This window comes from Mastomys coucha, unplaced genomic scaffold, assembly GCF_008632895.1.
Source record: "Mastomys coucha isolate ucsf_1 unplaced genomic scaffold, UCSF_Mcou_1 pScaffold5, whole genome shotgun sequence".
In the NCBI taxonomy this organism is placed as follows: Eukaryota; Metazoa; Chordata; class Mammalia; order Rodentia; family Muridae; genus Mastomys; species Mastomys coucha.
Genome location: NW_022196911.1, coordinates 8,761,564 through 8,781,787, shown reverse-complemented (window position 1 = coordinate 8,781,787; position 20,224 = coordinate 8,761,564). Strand labels below are relative to the sequence as shown.

The 20,224-nt window shown below is 42.9% G+C and overlaps 1 protein-coding gene across 1 annotated transcript in view; it reads right to left on the bottom strand.

Annotated features, from left to right (window-relative positions):
• The window catches only part of Slc22a3 (solute carrier family 22 member 3), a 97,538-nt gene that overhangs the window by 25,766 nt on the left and 51,548 nt on the right, over positions 1-20,224 (bottom strand). The window contains exons 3-5 of the mRNA XM_031353714.1: positions 16,750-16,904; positions 15,406-15,574; positions 14,492-14,609 (exon numbers count right to left, since the gene is read on the bottom strand). Coding sequence (XP_031209574.1) covers positions 14,492-14,609; positions 15,406-15,574; positions 16,750-16,904 — 442 coding nt within the window. The remainder of the gene's footprint in view (positions 1-14,491; positions 14,610-15,405; positions 15,575-16,749; positions 16,905-20,224) is intronic.

Below are 20,224 nucleotides of genomic sequence, written 5' to 3'. Positions count from 1 at the left end.
TTTTTGTAACAGTTATCAGCACCAGTCTCCTTAGCCATGATAATAGAAGAGTTTATCTCCTGGTCATTGTTACTTTATGGAATCTTCCTGTACTCTAGGTAGGTTTGGTTTTGGTTGGTTGATTTTTTCCCCCCTTTCTTTTCTTTTTGCTTCTATAAGCCCTGGCTAATCATCACCAGTATCGTTTGCTGAATACTTCTGAGTCCCTTCTTTTCCACTCCATTACAAGGCACGATTTTGTCCAGTGTGGCAAGGTGGGACCAGTTCTGCAAATCTGTATGGGCTGTGATATAAAAACTGCTGTTATAGGACTCTCTAAAACTAGTTTTTCCTTTAGTGTTCCAGGCAGTGGCTTTCAGGCCTAGAGGAAAGGATACTCTCCATTCTGCTCTGTGTACCTCCAGGGCACAGGCAGGAACTAAGCCTTGAACCCTGGAATTTGTGATAGTGTTCATTACAGATATAATCTAGCCTTTCCTGGCTCATTAAGAGTCTGGGGGCTCCTCAGCCATCGACTGTCTGAAAGGGAGACAATGACCTGAGTCCCCATGTGTCGATTCTCAGGTATGAGCATTCATACATTAGTTCATTGTTCTCTGCTCTTAACTGTGGGTGTGAAGTAACTGGCTCTCTTGTGTTGTTGGGACTTCTCTGCAATGGTGGACTGAAGTCTGAACTTGTGAGTCAAATAAATCCTGCTCCCTTAGTTTGCTTACATTTAGGCATTTTATCACTAAAATAGGAAAAACTAAGATAGGTACCATCCCAGGATTAACTCCTGCAGCCTGTCAGTGCCCCGTCTGACTCTCATTGAGAATTGGAATCCAGAAAATGGGCAGCAGATCCTAGTTTATAAATTATATTCGACTCAGAAATGGGAAAGATACAAAAACATGTCTGCTTATTAACTGGTCTTCACATTGGCTCAGTTACTGGACAATTTGGAGGATCTATTCTCCACCCTCAGCACAGACTCAGATGACGGTATTGGCACAGAGAGGCAACAACTAACTCTACTCTGTGCCTGAGAATAAGTCACCAGATACCCTCACAGGGGCCCCCAGAGGTCTGCTCAGAATCACTTCCATTTTCAGTGTTTCATTTGGGAATGCTGAGAAACTACCCAAGACATCCTAGTATGATGGAGGAGCGTGAGGATAAGCTTACATGCTCCACAATGAATGGGCGGTCTAAGACTGGCTGCTCCTCTTCCTGGCTCTCAGTTTTCAGAATATTCTGAACACAGTAACTGTTGATCTGTGTGTTCCTTGTTGCTTACAGCAGAACCTTTTCTAGGGAAAGAGGCAATGCTTTTATGTGTGAGCCATGAGCAGGTGGGACACACCATCCTTGGGACTCAAGATTGGAATGGTATTAATAGTGAAGTGCAACAACTACTTGGCTAGGATCGACACCATGGTAATGTGTGTTGATGCTATACTGCGCTTATTCCTGACTTTCTGAGCTATGATTCCATTTATTGTAGTCCAACAAACCACACATATTAGTTTTGATAATTAATAATTGTACAGGCCTGGATTTCAATGAGAATCCCTTCCATGCGTGCATGTGTGTGTGTCTGTGTTCATGTGTATGCACATATGCATGCAAGTGGAGGCCAGAGTTTGAGAGAAGATGTCTTTCTAAATTGTTCTCCACCTTATTTTATGAAACAAAATCTCTCACTAAATCTGTAAATCACTGACTGGCAAGACTGCTTGCCCAGTAAGTCCCAGAGATCAGCCTGTCTCCAGACTTCCAATGCTGGAGTTATAGATGTGTAATATCACACCTGGATTTCACATAGGTGTTGGGATCTGAACTCAGGTCCTCAAGTCTGCCACAGCAGGTACACGTTACTGACTGAGCCATTCCCCAACCCCGAAAAAGTCTCTGACTATTCACAAAACACTCCAAACTGAAGCATGCCAGGACTCACTTTGTCCACCAATAAAGGGGAAAGCTTACGTTAAGTTCTTTTAAACACATCTGTTACAAGGAAAGAAAGTATAGTGGGCTGAAGAACAGTTATCAGGAGACAGGAGAGATGGCTCAGTGGTTATGAGAGCTTGCTGCTCAGTGATGAGATCAGACTCCAGGACCCATGTAACAAGTCGGGCTTCTTGCCCATACCTTACTCCTTAGAGAGTAGGGCAGGAAAACCACTGGCTGAGTTTCAGCCTAACCAATAACACCCAAGCCCAGGCTCAAGGAGAGATTCTTTCTCAAAGGAACAAGTGGGCAGAGATGGAGGACAGCGCTGATACCCTAGGTTGGTGCATACCTCGACCCTGTGCATCCACACACACACACACACACCCACACACAATACAGAAATATACAACAGAATCTTTAAAAAAAAAACAAAAAAGATTAATTACTGATGAGACAAAACATTGCAAAGAGGATAAGAATTAAATAATGATGGGCTGGCGAGATGGCTCAGCGGGTAAGAGCACTGACAGCTCTTCTGAAGGTCCTGGGTTCAAATCCCAGCAACCACATGGTGGCTCACAACCACCCATAATGAGATCTGACGCCCTCTTCTGGTGCATCTGAAGACAGCTAGAGTGACTTACGCTGGAGTGAGCAGGGCCAGAGCGAGCGGGGCCGGCAGAGGTCCTGAGTTCAATTCCCAGCAGCCACACACATGATGGCTCATGCCCATCTGTACAGCTACAGTATACTCATACACATAAAATAAATAAAATAAATCTTTAAATAATGAATAAAGGCAATAGCACTATACAAAGACACTGAATGTATCTAGGGAGACAGTTTTGAGAGCAAATATTATGCAGGTTATTTTAGAAATAAGCACATCCAATACAGAGCCTTGAAACTCTCTGAATACATGGGTGAACAGATTACACAGTGTGTGTCTCCATATATGTTTCCAAGACAACCTCCTGGAAGCTATACTCACAGGGACCATTCAGGTGTGTACTAAGCACACTGTATTCTCTATGATTCAGCTTTTAATGTGAAGAAGATTTTAATTACAACAATTAACAATCAGCTTGTTGAACTAGAGAGGTTAGTAATCCTTAGACCATGGAATATACCAAATGGTAAGACCATAAGTGATCCTGCCTGGGGTAGTTCTATAACTCAGTCAACTGACAACTGAGCAGCCTGCTCTGAACTGCAGAATGAATACATAAACTGGCTTCTAGTGAGCTGTCTATGGCAGGTCCTAGAGACATGGTGAAGCCTTGAGACTTACATATGTTCCTGGGAACGCATGAGTAAGTGCTTAATCTCTACTTCAGTGTACATGATAAAATTAGTCATGCTAGTACCCATCCAATAACCTCACACAAAAAGTGTGTGCTTCCAAGTGCCCTATATGTGTCTACCCATGTCCTATATGTGATCACAGGTGACCTGTGAGTACTTTCAGGTGTTCTGTGTGTGCCTCCAGGTGTCCTGCGTGTGTTTACATGTGCTATATGTGTGATTCCAGATGCCCTATGCATGCCTACCCATTCCTATATGTGATCACAGGTACCCTGTGTGTGCTTACATGTGCTCAATATGTGTGTCCAAGTCATCAATTTTAATCCAATCTAAATATGAGGATTTAATGTCAAAACATTTAAAGGTTGGTAGGAGCTATATTCTAATTTCTGATTATTGAGAACATGTAAAGATACAAATGCTCTAATTACACCCAGTTCCCTAGTGACTATTCACTACAACAGCATTGACCCTCACCTGAAGAAAAAGACATTTATACTAGACATCAAGTCATTGTGCAGACAAAGCATGGATGCAAATGGCTTGAGGACCATTAGTACACCCATAGCATCTAAGGATCCAGACCACTGGGACAGAGTAACCACATGACTCGTCTAGAGATCCTTCAGCTGAGTTCACAGCCACCAGGAGACAGGAGACAATGTGAAGAAAACCACTTCAACCACTCACCCAGGTGTCCCTTTTAGCCTACTTTCCATGGTTGCCCTCAGGGGTGGGGTGGGGGGCAGGCATTGACAAAGATTTGCTATTACATGAACCATGTCTTTAATAGGATAAAAGCCCTTGGTTCTGGCCACTTTTCTTAAGAGTCCCTAAGTCTTTTCTCTGTCAAAGGATTTAGAGATCTCTTCTAAGATTTTCCTTTATTCAGACCCTTGAAACAAGGCAGATTTTATCATGAGAAAAAAGAAGGCTCAGTCTCCCTTTCTATGCCTGTGTTAAATTATATCCTTCTCCTTCCACTAACACTGAATCCAAATGAAGAACATACAGTGTGGCCCATATTACTTGTTTCTGATTCCAAAATTAAGTATTAAACCAGGTCTTGTCATAGGCAGAAAGGACCATGATTAGTGCCCACATGTTGCTATTCAAATAATTCAGTTACTTATTACAGGAATCTTGAGCTTAAGTATTCTCCTAGAAGAGTGAATATTTTCCCCCCAGGAAAGTTCAACCCCTGACACCTCAGTTCTCTATCATCCTGGTGAGACTTTGAGAAGCGAGATTTGTCCGTGCGTGCTCCCTGTAGTATAATTCCCCACTGCTGTGTCTGCATGGTGGGGACATCCCCTCATGGATCAATGTCCCTCCAGCTCTGTGGAAGATAGTGGGTTTCACCTGCTTCCAGGACACACATCGTAGGAAGAGTTCATGAAGAAAGGCAATTGTCCTGATGGGTTAGAGAGGGAACGAGCCGGTGCTGTCATGGTAACTGAAGCCTGGGATTATGAATGCCATGGACCACCTACCAGGGACAGGGCAGCACAGTGCTGTGGAGCCTGCGTTCATCTCTCATCTCCACTGGACAATGTATTCACAGAGAGGCACCTACTCTCATCCCCTCACAGCAGGAAGTGAAATGCTTTGGATGGCAGAAAGTGATTTTGCCGAAAATATAAAGGCTGACCAAATAGCACAGGAACAAGACACTTGAAAAAGCCAACTGTCTTTCTCTCTCCCAGTATGAGTATGAAGAATCAAAGAGAGGATTAGAGTGCTCAAAGGCAGAAAATAAGGAAAGGCAAACAACCCCTCTTCTATCCCATTAGGCGGAGACTCAGACACAAAGATGTTGGGAGTAAAAGGGACTCCTGCCTCTGAAGGACAAAGCCAAGGTCAGCTATTAAGGAGGAACAAAGGGTGAGCCCTGACTTCCAGATTATATAACTAGTGAATGACCACCAAACGTACTGTCACGATGTGGAGCTTAGAACGCAATCTACTCGCCTGCCAGTGAGCTTTGCCAGACAGAGTAGAGGAAGTGAGAAGAAAAACTTTACTCTCTAGTTCTTCCAAGTGGAAACTGCTATCTACAGCCAGAACTCCTTTGGATAGTGAGTATTTGTGGTGGTTTCAGTGAAAATGGCCCCCGTAGGTTCATACGTTGTCAGTGAGCTTGGAGGTTTCAAAAGCCCAGTTTCATTCTTCTCTTTACCTGTGGATCAGGATATAAAGCTCTCAGCTATTACTACAGCGCTAGGCCTGTTTGTTTCCTGCCATGATAATAATAGACTAACCTTTTGAAACTGTAAGCATGCCCCTAATTGAAGAATGTTTGGCCCAGGGAATGGCACTATTAGCAGGTGTGGCCTTGTTGGAGTAGGTGTGTCACTGTGGGTGTGGGCTTAAACCATGATCCTAGCTGCCTGGAAGGCAGTCTTCTAGCAGACTTCAGACGAAGGTGTAAAACTCCCAGCTCCTCCTGTACCATACTTGCCTGGACCCTGCCACGCTCCTGCCTTGATAATGGACTGAATCTCTGAACCTATAAGCCAGCCCCAATTAAATGTTGCCCTTATAAGAGTTGCCTTGGTCATGGTGTTTGTTCACAGCAGTAAAACCCTAACTAAGACATTAATTAAATGTTTCTTTTTTATAAGAGTGACCCTGGTCATGGTGTCTCTTCATAGCAATATTACTATAAATAAGACAGTATTTAACAATAGTGGTGTCTAGAAAAGGACAGATTGTAGAGTGGAAAGGTAGCTCAGGTAAAGTGCTAACCAAGCAAGTATGAAGAACTGAGTTACATTCCCAGTACCCCTAAAAAATGGCAGGCATGGAGGCAGACATGTGTATCCTCATTTTTTTCCCCATTTCTGAAGAGGAGGAAACAAGCAGATCCTTAGGGTTTGCTGGCCACCAGTCTAAGTAGCAAACTCCAGGCCTATGAGGGACTCTGTTTGAAAAATGAAACAAAACAAAAACAAGGTGGTCTAGCACCTGAGGCATGATACCCAAGGTAAACCTCTGACCTCCATATGCATACACATGCATGTGGATGACTCTCCTACAGCTGTCTGAGACCTTAGATTCAAGACCTACCCAGATCCAAGAATAGCCAAATCCTAGGAGAGTGGGGACCGGTGGTCGCCTTACTACACTTTCCTTGTGGACTTACTACCTGTCTTGGGCTCTGTTAAAAGTTGGTAGAGGCAAGATCTTGTAGTGAGAATTTTGGTTTCTTTGAAACACACAGAAATATTGTGGGGATATATTTTTGTTTTAATCCCAGGTGTGGCACATAGGACTGCTCTGGACTGTCCACAGCAGCTGACTATGATTTGCCTCATGCTCTAGCAGAGGTGTGATTTTGTCAGCTGCAGATAGTTTCTGCAGTTGTGTGATATTTGTAATTCTGGGGAGTTTTCAGAGGGCATATAAACGCTGGACCCTGAGAGTTGTTGATTGTTGTTGTAGCTAGTTGGTTGTTGGTTGGTTTGTTAAGTAGTTGTGTGCAAAGAAGAAGAAGAAGAAATTAGATATCCCAATGGTGAAGATCAAACTCGCTGAAAGGAACTTGATGCCCCCGAGTAGCAGGAATTCTAGTAATAAACGTTGCCCCCTTTCTCTTCTATTCTTTTTGTTCTCCTATCTAGTGTTAGGGGGGTCAAAGGGTAGAAGAAAATGGGTGGGGAGGGTGGATAAAAGAAGAACACACAAAGTAGCCCAAGTCCAGCTACAGGATCCAGTTACTTACAAGTGGAAAATGAGTTTGAGTTGTAGAGAAGACCCCTGCTACTTGACTGCAGCTCACACTATGCCTTGGTGAGACATCCCAAAGCCTTCCTCTGACTCTTTCAGCCCAGGACATTTGCATCTCTAATTCAATGAAAGCCACAGGATGCTCTCCTCCCTATCCCACTATCTAGAAGCTGGCTTTTTTGGGGGGCAGATATTTTATTTAACTTTTAGATTTTTTTTTTTTAACTTAAAGTTACTGTTTGTCAAGCTTGGGAAAGGAGCGCAGGGAGCCTGTCTTACTCCGGATCATAGTTGAACCATCTCCGTCTGCATGTTTATTCCATCATGCTTTTTACCCAGCCAACTTTCCTACAGGATGTATTGCTGTCTTACTTTCAAAACGTTAAATGATGTGGGAATGAAAGAAATTCATGTCAATACAAAGTATTCACAGGACTCAGATCGTTCCCTAAAGTTTGAAGCGTGTTAAGCTAATCCATGGCTGAAAGGTCTGTTTTCTGTTGTGCACTGTCAAGTTCCTCAGTATTTTTTCATGCATCTGGGAATATTTGAGGGTGATAGCATGCACGCCATAGCTGTCAACATCAGAAAGCATCGTAGGGATGAGGGTGTTCCCTGTGGAAACAGCACTATTAGCTCTGGGTGGGTTTCCAGGAGTTTCTTTCCAATACCTTCACTATTTCGGAAGTTCTGAACCGAACTGAACTGAACTGGAGAGCCTTCAGCATTTCACCTGAGAGTATTTGTATCTCAACTTGGAGCCAACAACTAAACACATCAATTAAGAAGAAAAAAAAGGCAGAGTGGCTGAATACATGGCTCGGCAATTAGCGCACACACCACTTTTCCAGAGGACCTGAGTTTGATGCCTAGCTCACAAGCCACCTATAACTCCTTCTCTGGAGGAATCCAAAGTCTCTGGCCTCTGCAGGCACCACAAGCATGTTCCTGTGAATACTTTGTATTGACATGAATTTCTTTCATTCCCGCACCATTTAATGTTTTGAAAGTAAGATAGCAATACATCCTGGAGGAAAGTTGGCTGGGTAAAACTGGGATCCAGCTTAAAGGGAGGCCGCAAGGCCTGACATTATTACTGATGCTATGGTGTGCTTACAAACAGGAGCCTAGCATGACTTCCCACCTGGAGGCCCAACAAGCAGGTGAAAGAGTCAGATGCAGATACTTACACTCAACCAATGGACAGAAGCCAGGAACCCCTGAGGTTGAATTAGGGAAAAGCTGAAAGAAGCTGAGGAGGAAGGCGACTCCATAGGAAGACTAACCTGGACTAACCTGGACTAACCTGGACTAACCTGGACTAACCTGGACCCCAGAGATCTCTCAGACACTAAGCCACCAACAAAGCAGTATTCACCAGCTGATACGAGACCCCCGACACATATACAGCAGAGGACTGCCTGGTCTGGCCTCAGTGAGAGAAGATGCACCTAACCCTTGAGAGACTTGGTCCCCAGGGAGTAGGGAGGTCAGATGGGGTGGGGGAGGGGTACATCCTCTTGGAGACCAGGGACGGGTGAAGTGTGGGATGAGGAGCAGTCAAGAGGGGAAACTGGGAGGAGGATAAACACTGAACTGTAAAAACAAAAATTAAAGAATAAAAAAAAGTAACCAGCTTGAACTCATAAATAAAATATAAAATATATTTAAAAAACCCCTTAGTCAAGAATGCTGCCTCAATACTGGCAGTTGCTGGGGTCTAGTGCAGTTCAGTGCAGTGGTGGTTGTCCTCTCGATGTATTAGCTCCTCATGAATAAGGCTGCATGTCATCCATTACTATGGGTAGTGTAAAAACAATCAGCATTTGCTTAGGCCACATTCGTGGGTAGATATGGAGGTGGCTGGTTTAGTTGTGGGCAATCCTTGCTAGAGTAATTCTACTTCAGGATCCTCTGGGACCACCAGGTAAGCCCAGGGATATTTTCCTCTTTTTCTTGGATGAAGTACAGGGATAAGGCCCAGCCACACGAGCACATTCAAGCCCAGCCGCACTGCATCTAGCAATCTAACACTAGCTACATCACACCTTGAAGCCAAGCCCAATGTCAAGAGGGCAGAAAACATCCCACCGACCATGAGGTCAAAGCGTCGACATCTGTGCACTCAAAGTCAATGGAACAAGAGGATTTTCACACAGAAGCGAGGGAGAAGGTGTGAGCATTTCCAAACAGTAAGGGGGCCTACCTCAGTCATAAGCTCTGCAGAGCCGGATGCATGCTGTCTTCTCTAGCAACCAAAACAGTGCTGTTAGGGTTGACCAGTGACTTCAGTGAACCTCAACTGTGTGAAGATAACACCCGCCCACCCCATCTCTGCAGTTCATGGAGACTCACAGAGTAAGCTGTGGTTTCTAAGGAAACACTGAACTCCTGGCCACAGTCTACAAAGCCTCTCAGCTCAGCTGGTATGGCCACACCTCTAAGTGTGGCTCTGCTCATTCTGAGACTCTTGCCCAGAGACAGCACTGATCCAGTATGTGCTTGTAGATGGAAGCATCCATCCTTGTAGATGGAAGAGCCAGAGAGCAGCCGAAACTCATGCCTGGCAGATCCCAGTCAATGCAGCTGAGGAGTCTGACACAGGCTAGGGAAATGTAAGTCAAGAGGCAATGGATGCAGCTGAATGATACTACATTTTTATGGGGTGTGTGTGTGTGTGTGTGTGTGTGTGTGTGTGTGTGTGCGTGTGTGTAAGCAGTTGGAGTGCTACCAGAGACTACTACTGATAACATCTTTTCATGGTAAGAAAGAAAGAAGATAGCTCTCCATCACTCCCCAAAAGACCAAGTGTGCTACTATCAAGAATGCTTGCCCATTTCTTCTGTAATCCCGAGCATGCAGCACTTGGCCCTATCCTCAGGTAAATGCTGGTGTTCAATGCACCCACACATATCATTTCCTTCCATACACGGTATTCAGTTCTCTCACACAAAACTACTGCATGCCTGTCATGTAAGAGCAGAAAGTTGAACGGTACACTTTTGGCCAGGTGTCAGGCAAGATATAGCATGTTCCAAATGGTGGGAAGTACATTCAAACTGATGCCACAGGGAAAAATCAGTTGCTGGAGTATGCTAGAACTTCATAAGCACAGTAAAAGATATTGCTGGATCTTTCATCAAGTGCTCTAGCAGGGCAGTGGATGCACCTAAAGACATTGTGACACCCACCGTGTTGTAGCTACACCCATGCTGTAACTACCGCAGATATACTAAGAATTTTATTCTTACTCCTCAGTACACCCGACAATTACAGCATGCAGATGCTGAAAGTCTGAGAATAGCCAGGCTAGTGATGTAAGCTAATCCTGCATCGACACTGCTCACAATTGGAAATCCCGCCCATCCATGGATTCTCCTCAATTTCCACAAACCTTCCCATGAGCTCAAACCACCCACCTATTTGAGCATCCAGTTCTGTTCTGGAGACTTACATTCTCTGTGGACACTAGTCACTTTGATATTTGAATCTCCTGTATTTTGTGTTGCAGGCTATTTCTTCAATGAAGCCAAGGCCAGCCAAGAGCTTGGGGGCCATGAGCTGAGTAGCATTCATTTGAGATATAACTGAAGGCAGTTATATGCATGTGAATATAGTCAAACTACAGGATACATGTGAACTGCAGTGTCATTACAAAACCCATTGTTCTGTACAACAAATATATGCCAATGAAAATTTGAAGGACAAATAAGAAAATATTTCCAAAGAGATAACAACTGAGATGATCCCTTGAACAGACTACCCACATTACATATCCCCTTGGCTAAGTGGGTAGGATTGAATCCAAAGTAGCCATTTTCTTCCATTTCTTTTCTGCATTGGCTAATGCCTTGGGACGGGAGTGACCTTTGTTTGTACTGAATTTAGGTTATCTTCTGTAATCTAGAGCATGCAGGGGGAGCCCTAAGCAAGGTTTGTAGGAACCCTGCTGTCAACAGAGGGATTGGCTGAACTTGGCAGGCGGCCAAGGCAGTTTCAAAGAGAACAGAGCTGCCAAAGCGCCTCTGGCTGCTCTGAATCCAGCCAGACTCTTTCCTCCCTGTTCGAACCTTTTTTTCTGCTCCCTATGGTGGGCACCCTGAGGATAAAGCAGAAATTAGAGAGGTCTTTTAGAACAAGGCAGTTTACAAAATGGTAACTTAAAAGAGTCAGGATTTGCTGAAAAGAGACTTCTTTTACAGATAGGAAAGCATTGTCCAATCCTGCCCTGGCTCTGAATGTCCTTGAGTTTATATGCTGAGTGTGAAATGCAGGCAAAGAGTAACGTGTGAGGTAACTGTGTAAACATAAGGTTTCAAGGCGGTCCCAACATCGACACTGGCAATACTTATTTGAGTGACTGATATTTGAGTAACTGACTGCGTATGCTTAATATGAAACACAAACTATGATAGGGTCCTGCTTTGATCTTGGTGTCAGAGTTCAAGTGAAATGCCTGTGCTGCTTTTCATTATTTCTGGGTTATCATAAGATACATTTTGCACACTACTAAGCTTCATGGGCATTGGAAAGCTAGTTGACAAGGAGACTAAAGAATGCAACTCATTGAACACTTTTTAGAGGACGTTAGGGACCAATTCACTTTTGAGGGAAGGGAGAGTTAAGCATGCAGCCTCCTTTCCTAGACAACCCTATGCAAGGGTAACCGAAAGTTGATAAGAAACCCGAGCAGCTATATAAATATCCCAAGAATAAATGTAGCAATAAGGGTGAAATGAAAATAAGTTCTTTGTAACTTCTGATGAGTTAATCCACCCAGGCAATGACTGTCAGTCCCAGCAACATCCCAAAAGAGACAAGCAGGCAGCAAATAGCTCCTCTGGAAATGTACTGCGCCACTTAAGAAGTAGGCTTGCCAAAAATATCAAACCTGAACTCAATTAAACTCTAGCTCTGACTACTGAACTTAAAAGGAATACAAAGACAGAGGATTGTGTTAATGGGTTCTTAGAAATGGAATCAATAAGGTGTGTTCAATGGTTTGACAATGTGACAGGAGGTAGTCATCTTCAGAGAATAGTGCAACTGGGTTACAAAAAAAAAAATCACACATGTAGCTCATACTATTTAAGTGAGTTCAGAATTGTTCTCTTAGAGGTATTTATAGTTCTTTGGCCACAGGCAGCCCACAGGCTAGATACATGTCAGACAGGTCTGTTTAAATAAAAAAATTGCTTAAGACTCTTCATTCCCAGAGCTGGTAGGAAAAGCAGCAGAAGAGAAACGTATAGAGAACTTACAAAGAGGCACAGCATCCGTCACAATATATAAATGCCACGAGGCTGCTATGGCAGCACAGAGCTGCAAGCCATGGTAAGGCGATGGGCAACAACACCTTGCTGGTTGATGCTAGACATCTCAGCTTCTTTCCCCATTGCTAGATGAAATATACCCTAGGGCAAAAGCAGCTTAAAGGAGGGAAGGGTTAACCTAACTCACGGTTCTGGGTTGCAGCCTATCCTGGTAGGGAAGTCACATCAGTTGGAGTTCACATCACAAAGGTCAAAGGTCACATTGCATCCCCAACCAAGAGCAGACAGCAATGAATTCTTGCATGCAAGCCCTCAACTATTCTTCCCATTTTTTTTTTTTTTTTTTTTTTTTTTTTTACAGTCGTCAGGGATGCCCATACAGGGCGGTAGTCCTGCCCACAGTTAAGACAGCCTCCCCACATCAAGACAATCCCTCACAAACATTCCCAGATGCTAACCTTAAATTGGACAATCAATCCCTCACAGGTGTGCTCTCCTCGGTGTCCAGTTGGTGCCTAGTCAGCTCCACCATAGGTTTAACCATTTATTCTTAGAGTAGCAATATTGAGGTTATATTTTGGATCCCACCAGTCTCCCCATGTGCTCTCCCCATGCACTCTCCCCGTAGCTATCATTCCCAGCAGCTGGATCACAGCTTTGATTATTTGCATCGAATCTGAGAGTCACATGCGTATCTTCCTCAATATTCATTCAGCAGTGTCCTGAGGACAGCACCATGATCCCAGAGTTGAGTTGTTTATGCTTCTACATCAGAGAGAAATATCACAAGATGCAGCACCCCTGGAGCCGGGATAGTCATCCAGGGGATTGGAGAAGGTAGAGGAGAGAAACTTCAAGTTTAATGGCAAGCCAGCAATTAGGGGGGTCTATGTGAAATGTGGAGTCATTCGCCTATTTTTCCTATCTTAATATGTTTTAATTTTTTTATATTAGCTTAGGGAATGGAGAGATGGCTTTGAAGTTAAGAAGTTTGGAAGTTTGCTCTCCCAAAGGACCCAGGTCCAATCCCCAGTACCCAGGTGACAATTCACAATCACCTTAACTCCAGTCCCAGAGGATCTGATGCCCTCTTCTGGCTTCTGTGGGCACTGCATGCATGTGAAGTACAGACATATGTAGGCAAAACATCTACACATATAAACCTTTGTTTTTATTAAAACAACTTTTAAAGAAAACAATCAGTAAAGAAAACCATCATTAGACGGAAACAGAAGCAATAGACATAGCTCTGGTAGCAAAATGCTGGCCAATATAGCTAGGCTTCTACAAAAATTCCTTAGGGAGTCAGGTCTGGCTTTGGATGGAAACCTCTTGCCTATTGGGCTTCAGATGAGAGCCGTGATGACTCAGAGGCCACCGGATCCAAGTTCAGGATCTTTTACAAGCACAGCCATGTAGGATGCTGAGTTCTCCCTGCTAGTATGGTCTTTTCTGTGAGTCTCTGAGAGCACTGTAAATGGAGCAGCACATCCATCCACCCTTAGATGGCTGTAGCATTATATTGTCAGCCACCAGCAGGCAGCTGTTGATCTAGATTGTACACCCCTGGTACTATGTGTGCAATGTCTTCAGCATCCTGCTTAAGAGGATGGAAAAAAATATTTACTTGACCATTAAAACCAGGGGCTTAGAGAGATGGCTCAGTCAGTTAAGTTCTTGCTTTGCAAGTACTGGGACCTGATTTTCATCCCCAGAACCCAGGTAGAAAAGAATTGGGCCTATAATTCTAGCTTTGGAGAGGCAGAAGGGAGTGGATCCCTGGAGGTTTTCTGGACAGCCAACATAGCCTCTTTGGAAAATTTCAGGCCAGTAATCAGGTGCCATAGGAGCAACATCTAAAGTTGTATCCTCTGATGTCAACATGCACACACATTCATCCATGTGTGTGTGCACCCATGTATACACATGTGCACACACACATAAACCCTAAACACACATAGTCATCACCTTGATCCAACTTAGAGGACCTACAGTGAGAGAAAAGGAGGTTGGGAGAGTGGCAGACTATTTCTTCCCTATGAGGAATTCTTGTCTCAAGTGTTACCCCAAAGAGTAACAGGAATGAACAACAAAAATTGGTTCAGTCCAATGTTATACACACCACACACACACACACACACACACACACACACACACACACACACAAATGAAGGAGTGTTAAGCACAGAAGTTGTAAAGAATTAATTCACTCAACTTAACAGTTTACTACCAGTGATGATTAATGTTACCTCTGAGTAATTTGATGAGAGGTGTTTCCCATTGCATTTAGCTACACGCCTCAGGATCTGCAAGGCTTTCTCTCCTTGCTTCCGGGTGATCAGCCAACGGGGAGACTCAGGGACCACCCTGGTAAGGGAGATGATGCGTGGGTTAGGCTAGAAACCTGGAATCCCAGAATCCTGGGAGTTTTTCCAGTTAAAAAGATCTTACAATGACTGGCTTCCAAGTTAGGATAGGTCTCAGAATTGAAAACAGGCTCTCAGAAATGAATTTCTTTGCAAATTTACACAGAAAGTCAAAATAACTTGGCTATAAAAAAATTCTCCATGGAACATAGGTTTTGCAAGAGCAGGGAATCCTACAGTCCCACGTCTCTAATTACAAATATGAAATGGTTTAGGGACTAGTGAGTATTTCAGAAAAGGCAAAGTCTTTACCTCATTCATGGAGCCTGGCTTACCCATATATTAAAATTCAGTGAATAAATTATATTCAGCCTGGTAAGAGTCAAATGCATATATCTGGAACATCTTGATAATTTAATTCTCTGACACTGTTAACATCTCATTCACCAAAGCAAGTTAATTTGCTTAATGGATCTTTATGTTCTTTAATCTGCATGTTGAAATACCGAGTTTGTTATCTCATAGTTCTGATGAAAGCATTGCAAAGGGATAAATGATAACATAACCACTTAATCAGGAATTCAGTATTGGGGCATTTTACTGTTTATATTGACAACTGTCAATCAAGCAGCCAATAATCACTCTAGGTTGTCAAAACTCTGTAGTGATGCTCTAAGCCACGGGCCCTCTGGAGATTTAGGAAATCCCCTCCATTGCCTTCTTTTGCATGCATGCTGCTTTGGACTGTATGTTCGTGTGCCATAGGATAAATACGATAATGACCAAAATCCCATTACCAGTAGTAGAGGAGGAAGAGAAAGCTGGGCAGAGAGATGGCTAGTTGGATGCCCTGCCAGCTGGGGGTGAAGTAGGCAATCCCAGGAAGAATGATGATCCCAAGGGTGAAGAACATCTGGATCACGATTCCCACAATCCTCCTTTGTTTTGAACCAACTATTTCTGTCACTGGAAGGAAACAGACATAAGAGATTAGGGAAGTTCTCAGCATCAAAGCAGACAAGACTTGACACCCGTTTAAAAAAAAATCTGTCAGCATTATTAGAATTTTGTAGAAGATGAGGACGTGGAGGCTTCCACCTATGCAGAAGTGCTGGAGATGTCTTTTCCAGTTCCTTATGCATATGCACTTCTCTTTGCCCTGACCCTCAGGTACCCAAGCCAGTACCCTCTGGTTACAATTGAGAAGGGCAATAAACCTATGCTGGTTTCAGGACACCTCAACATGGCTGCTGTGAGGATCACTGTAAGTGTCAAAATAAACACAGCAGGCTAGCTTGACACTATCACCGTAGCTGTAAGAATTTGTACATTATAGTCTCTCTGGAACAGTTACCATAGGCGTCAGACTCGGCCAGGGCTTTCCATCACGAGACTGTTTAGATTATGAATCCTATCATTTGACTCTTCATGCATGTGACAGATCTCTAAAATCCACCTGGGAAATTTTGTTGCTGGAATCCTGACCTCTGCTTGTTCCCACTAATTGTTTTGTTATTGTTGTTGCTGCTGTTCTCAGTAATCCAAGGCATACTCACTGCCTTGCGACTGCCCTAACATCACAATTTCAAACCTCCACATAGACTTGGCGTGTGTTAAAAAATGCCACACACTTCAGTAATCTCTCTGTTCCAGCCAGCCAGTGACTCTCAGTCCCTCCTTGTACCTTCTCTCCTTTTCCTATCACAAAAAGAGCTTTGCTTCAGGTATCTAAAACACTCCTGCTAGGGTCTTATACAGTGGTCATGGGAGGGATTGGAAGTCCAGACATCTGGGACAATGATATCAGATGACCTCCCTCATTCCTTTGGCCATGAATCCTCCACCACTTGAAGTAGGAGGCTGGTTTGAACTTGAATTAGAGCCAAAGGGAACAGCCTGGACCAAAGAAACAGAAGCAAGGGGCAGTGTTTTATATTCTGTATCTGGTTCCCAATTTAAAACAGCATTCCCGTCTCTGACGCAACCAGAATCCCACCCCAAACCCTTGTCCCACTTGTGGGATTGCTGCAAGGAGGTGTCCAAGACTTAGTGTTAGGGGACAATGAGCTAGGAACCCCCACCCCCACCATCACCAAGCTAATTTTCACACAGAGGAGTGCTTGCAAAGGGACAGGTCTTACCGATAACGAAGCAAGTCATCCAGGCTCCCTTTCCAAACACCCCTTGCAGGAAGCGGAAGATCACAAACACAGAAAAATTTGGCGCAAATGCCACCACGACTCCTGTGACGCCAACGCCGAAACAGGATATTAAGTAAATGATGAGCCTGCCATATCTTAAGAAGAGAGAGAAGAAAGAGAACCTTAAACACCTTCATCAATGTAATAGAGACAGAACTAGACAGCATGCAAATGTTCAAAGAAAAATATGCCCTCTGTAACTTACCATTGCAGTAAACAATATTGGTAATGCTGCCTATGAAGCCAGAGAAAATGGAACTTGTCTCCAGAGTGACATTATAACATTAGCAGCCTACAACATGTCTTTGAGACGGAAGATTCCCCGGTGGTGACCACCTCTGCAATGCTGCTCTTGAATAGTTGCCCTGCTGGCCTGGTCCTGACCTTTGCTGTCATTTTGTGGGTGGAGTCTCAGGGAGGGGGAGGAGACAGGATGAAACAGGCCTGGCACATTACAGAACCCTCCATTTCAACCCTGTCCCATCCAGTTGCCAGTCATGACCTTGCACAAACTCCTGAGCTCTCTAAGACCCTGGTTTGCTCCCCACCCACCCCCACTTTCCAGCTCGAGTGGTAAGGAACAAATGGAGTTTTAATGTAAATACTCGTTATAAGGTGTTGGTATTGATATTTTTTCATGAGTTCTAAAACTGTAGTTAAATAGCTCAGACAAAGCAACAGGGTACTGTGGTCAGTTTCCCCAGTCTGGCACAAATCAGTTCCTTGTAGTTGGGATAGATGACTGGCTTGTCAGTGACCCATGAAAGCTTCCATTCTCTGCCATTTTCCTTACAAATGTCCACAACAACATTCTTACTTCTGCATTTTTGCATCAAGGGCAGAGATGGAAGCAGCCTTAATTTACCAATGTTTTAAAAGTCAACTCTATTTTTTTAAAAGCAGTTTTAGGTTTGAGCAGAATTTAAACAGAAAAATACAGCGTTCCCATGGACCACCTCTCCTGTCACACATGCACGCTTATCCTAGCACTGCCACTGAGTGATGCACCTAACAATTAATACGCTAAAGGTGACATCATTACAGATATCATTACCCATGTCTACAGTTCACCTAGGGTTTCAGGCCACAGACCTTCCCACTGTTTCCATACTTGGCAACTTTCTAGAATGTTCTATAGATGGAATCTTACAACTTGTAGTCTTTTTAAATTGGCTTCTTGAACTTAGCGATATAGGCTTAAGTTTCCTCGATATCTTTTCAGAGTTCCTAACTTGATCTTTTTAGTATGGAGGACTATCCCACTGTCTACACATATCATGGATCATAAGATCATTCACCTACTGCAGAACATCTTAGCTTCTGCAGATGCTGGTAATTATAAATGAATCAGCTGTAAGCTTCAAGCAAGAGTTTATGTGTGGCTGTACATTTTTAGCTTTGTTGGATAAATACCAAAACTGTAGTTTCTAGTCCTGTACATTTAGTTTTGCAAGAAACTGACAAACTGACTTCCTCTTTCTGTGCCATTATGTCTCCCACCTGCAATGAACAACAGTTTCTGTAATTCTACACTAATGTATTATATTATCCTGTATTTATTTGGTTTTTAAATTGTTATATGTTTGAGTGTTTTGTCTGAATGTATCTCTGCACTATGCGCGTACAATGCCTGCAGAGGCCATAAGTAGGCATCTGATCTCCCAGAATTGGAGTTACAGATGATTGTAAGCTGCCCTACGTGTAGTGGGAATCGAATCTGGGTCCTCTGGAAGAGCAGCTGGTGGAGCCATTTTTTCAACCTTTGCCCTGTGTTTTTTGCATCTCTGTTTTTAAATGCTAATGTTTTATTTTTCTCCTGACATGTTCACTGGTTTTGGCAGTAAGGTAAGGCTGACTTTATAGTATAAGTTAGGATGTGCTTCTCCTAGCTTTATCATCTAAAAGAAATAGAAGCAACTGGGTGTAATTCATTGTCTATGTGGTAGAATTTACCTGCCCCAAATCTCAACCTGGCACTTCCTGTTTGGGAAGGTAAATTATTGACTCTATTTATTTAATAGACATAAGTCTACTAAAATGATCTACTTCTTATATGAGTCTGGGTGGATTATGTCTTTCAAGGAGCAGACCTGCTTGATCTTGGCTGTCAAATCTGGGGCTATATGGTCATTTCTATTGTTCCTTTATTATCTCTTTAAAGTCTATGAGATTTGAAGCCATATTTAAGGCAACATTAATTTGAGTCCTATTTTTATCTCTTAGTTGGCTTAGCTAAAAGGTTACTAGAGCTTTCTAAAGATACAACTTTTGACTATATTAATGTTCTCTATTGACTTACTGTTTTAAATTTGTTTTTTTTTTTGTTCTGATTTGTATTATTAATTTTCTCCTGTTTACTTTGGGTTTAATTTGGTCATTTTTATTGTTGTTACTTAGCATATAAACTTAAATGATGCATTTTAGATAAATCTTATGTTCTAGTAAACATATTAATGTTATAACTCCCCTTCTGCATTGTTTTTCTGTGCCCATAAAGTCTGGTGTATTGTATTTTTAACTTCACTGGGTTTAAAATACTTTACATTTCTCTTGAGATCTCTTCTCTGTGCTAGCAGATATACAAGGCTTAATTTTTAAGTATTTTGGGGGTTTCCAGGTTCCTATTACAGATTTATGTTTAATTCCTTGGAGACAAAGATCAAATGTGGTATGACTTTCTATTCTTCTAATTTCATTCAAATTATTTTATAGCCCAGAATATTAACTTTATTAAGATATGTTATGTGTTTGAGAAAAACCTGTATTTTTCTATTGGTGCCCAATATATCCACTTGATTAATGAAAATGTTGAATTCAGTTACATCTCAGTTGTAATATTCTGTTGGTTGGATTTTTACATTTTAGATACAAAGTATTAGGGTCTCCACAATGAGGAACTCATCTGTTTCTCCTTATGGCTCCATCATTTTTTGCATCCTGCATTTTGATACTCTGTTGATAGGCACATATATGTTAAAGACTGTTGTGTCTTATTGAATAATTATAATTAATATGTGTATTCTTTGTGAAGTTTGCCCTGACTGGTATTAATATAATGAGCTCTACCTTGGTTATTAGCATGGTATATTTAGCATGAACAGAAGCATGGAGTTATTTCTTTTGATAGTCAGAATGAAAGCCTGGCAGACTTACAAGAGGTAAAAATCACAAACATGGGGCTAGAAAGATGGCTCAGCAGGGAAGAGCAACTGCTGCCCTTCCAGGGGGATCTGGGTTCATTTCCCAGCACCCACACTAGGGCTCACAAACATCTGTAACTGCAATTCCAGGGAATGTGATGACTAAAGTCCCCTTGGATTTTGCTTTTTCCTTGTCTGTTCTTCCTGCATCATCCCTTCCCTCCTCTCCTCCTTCCTGCCCCAGCTTCCCTCCTCTCCTCCTTCCTGCCCCAGCT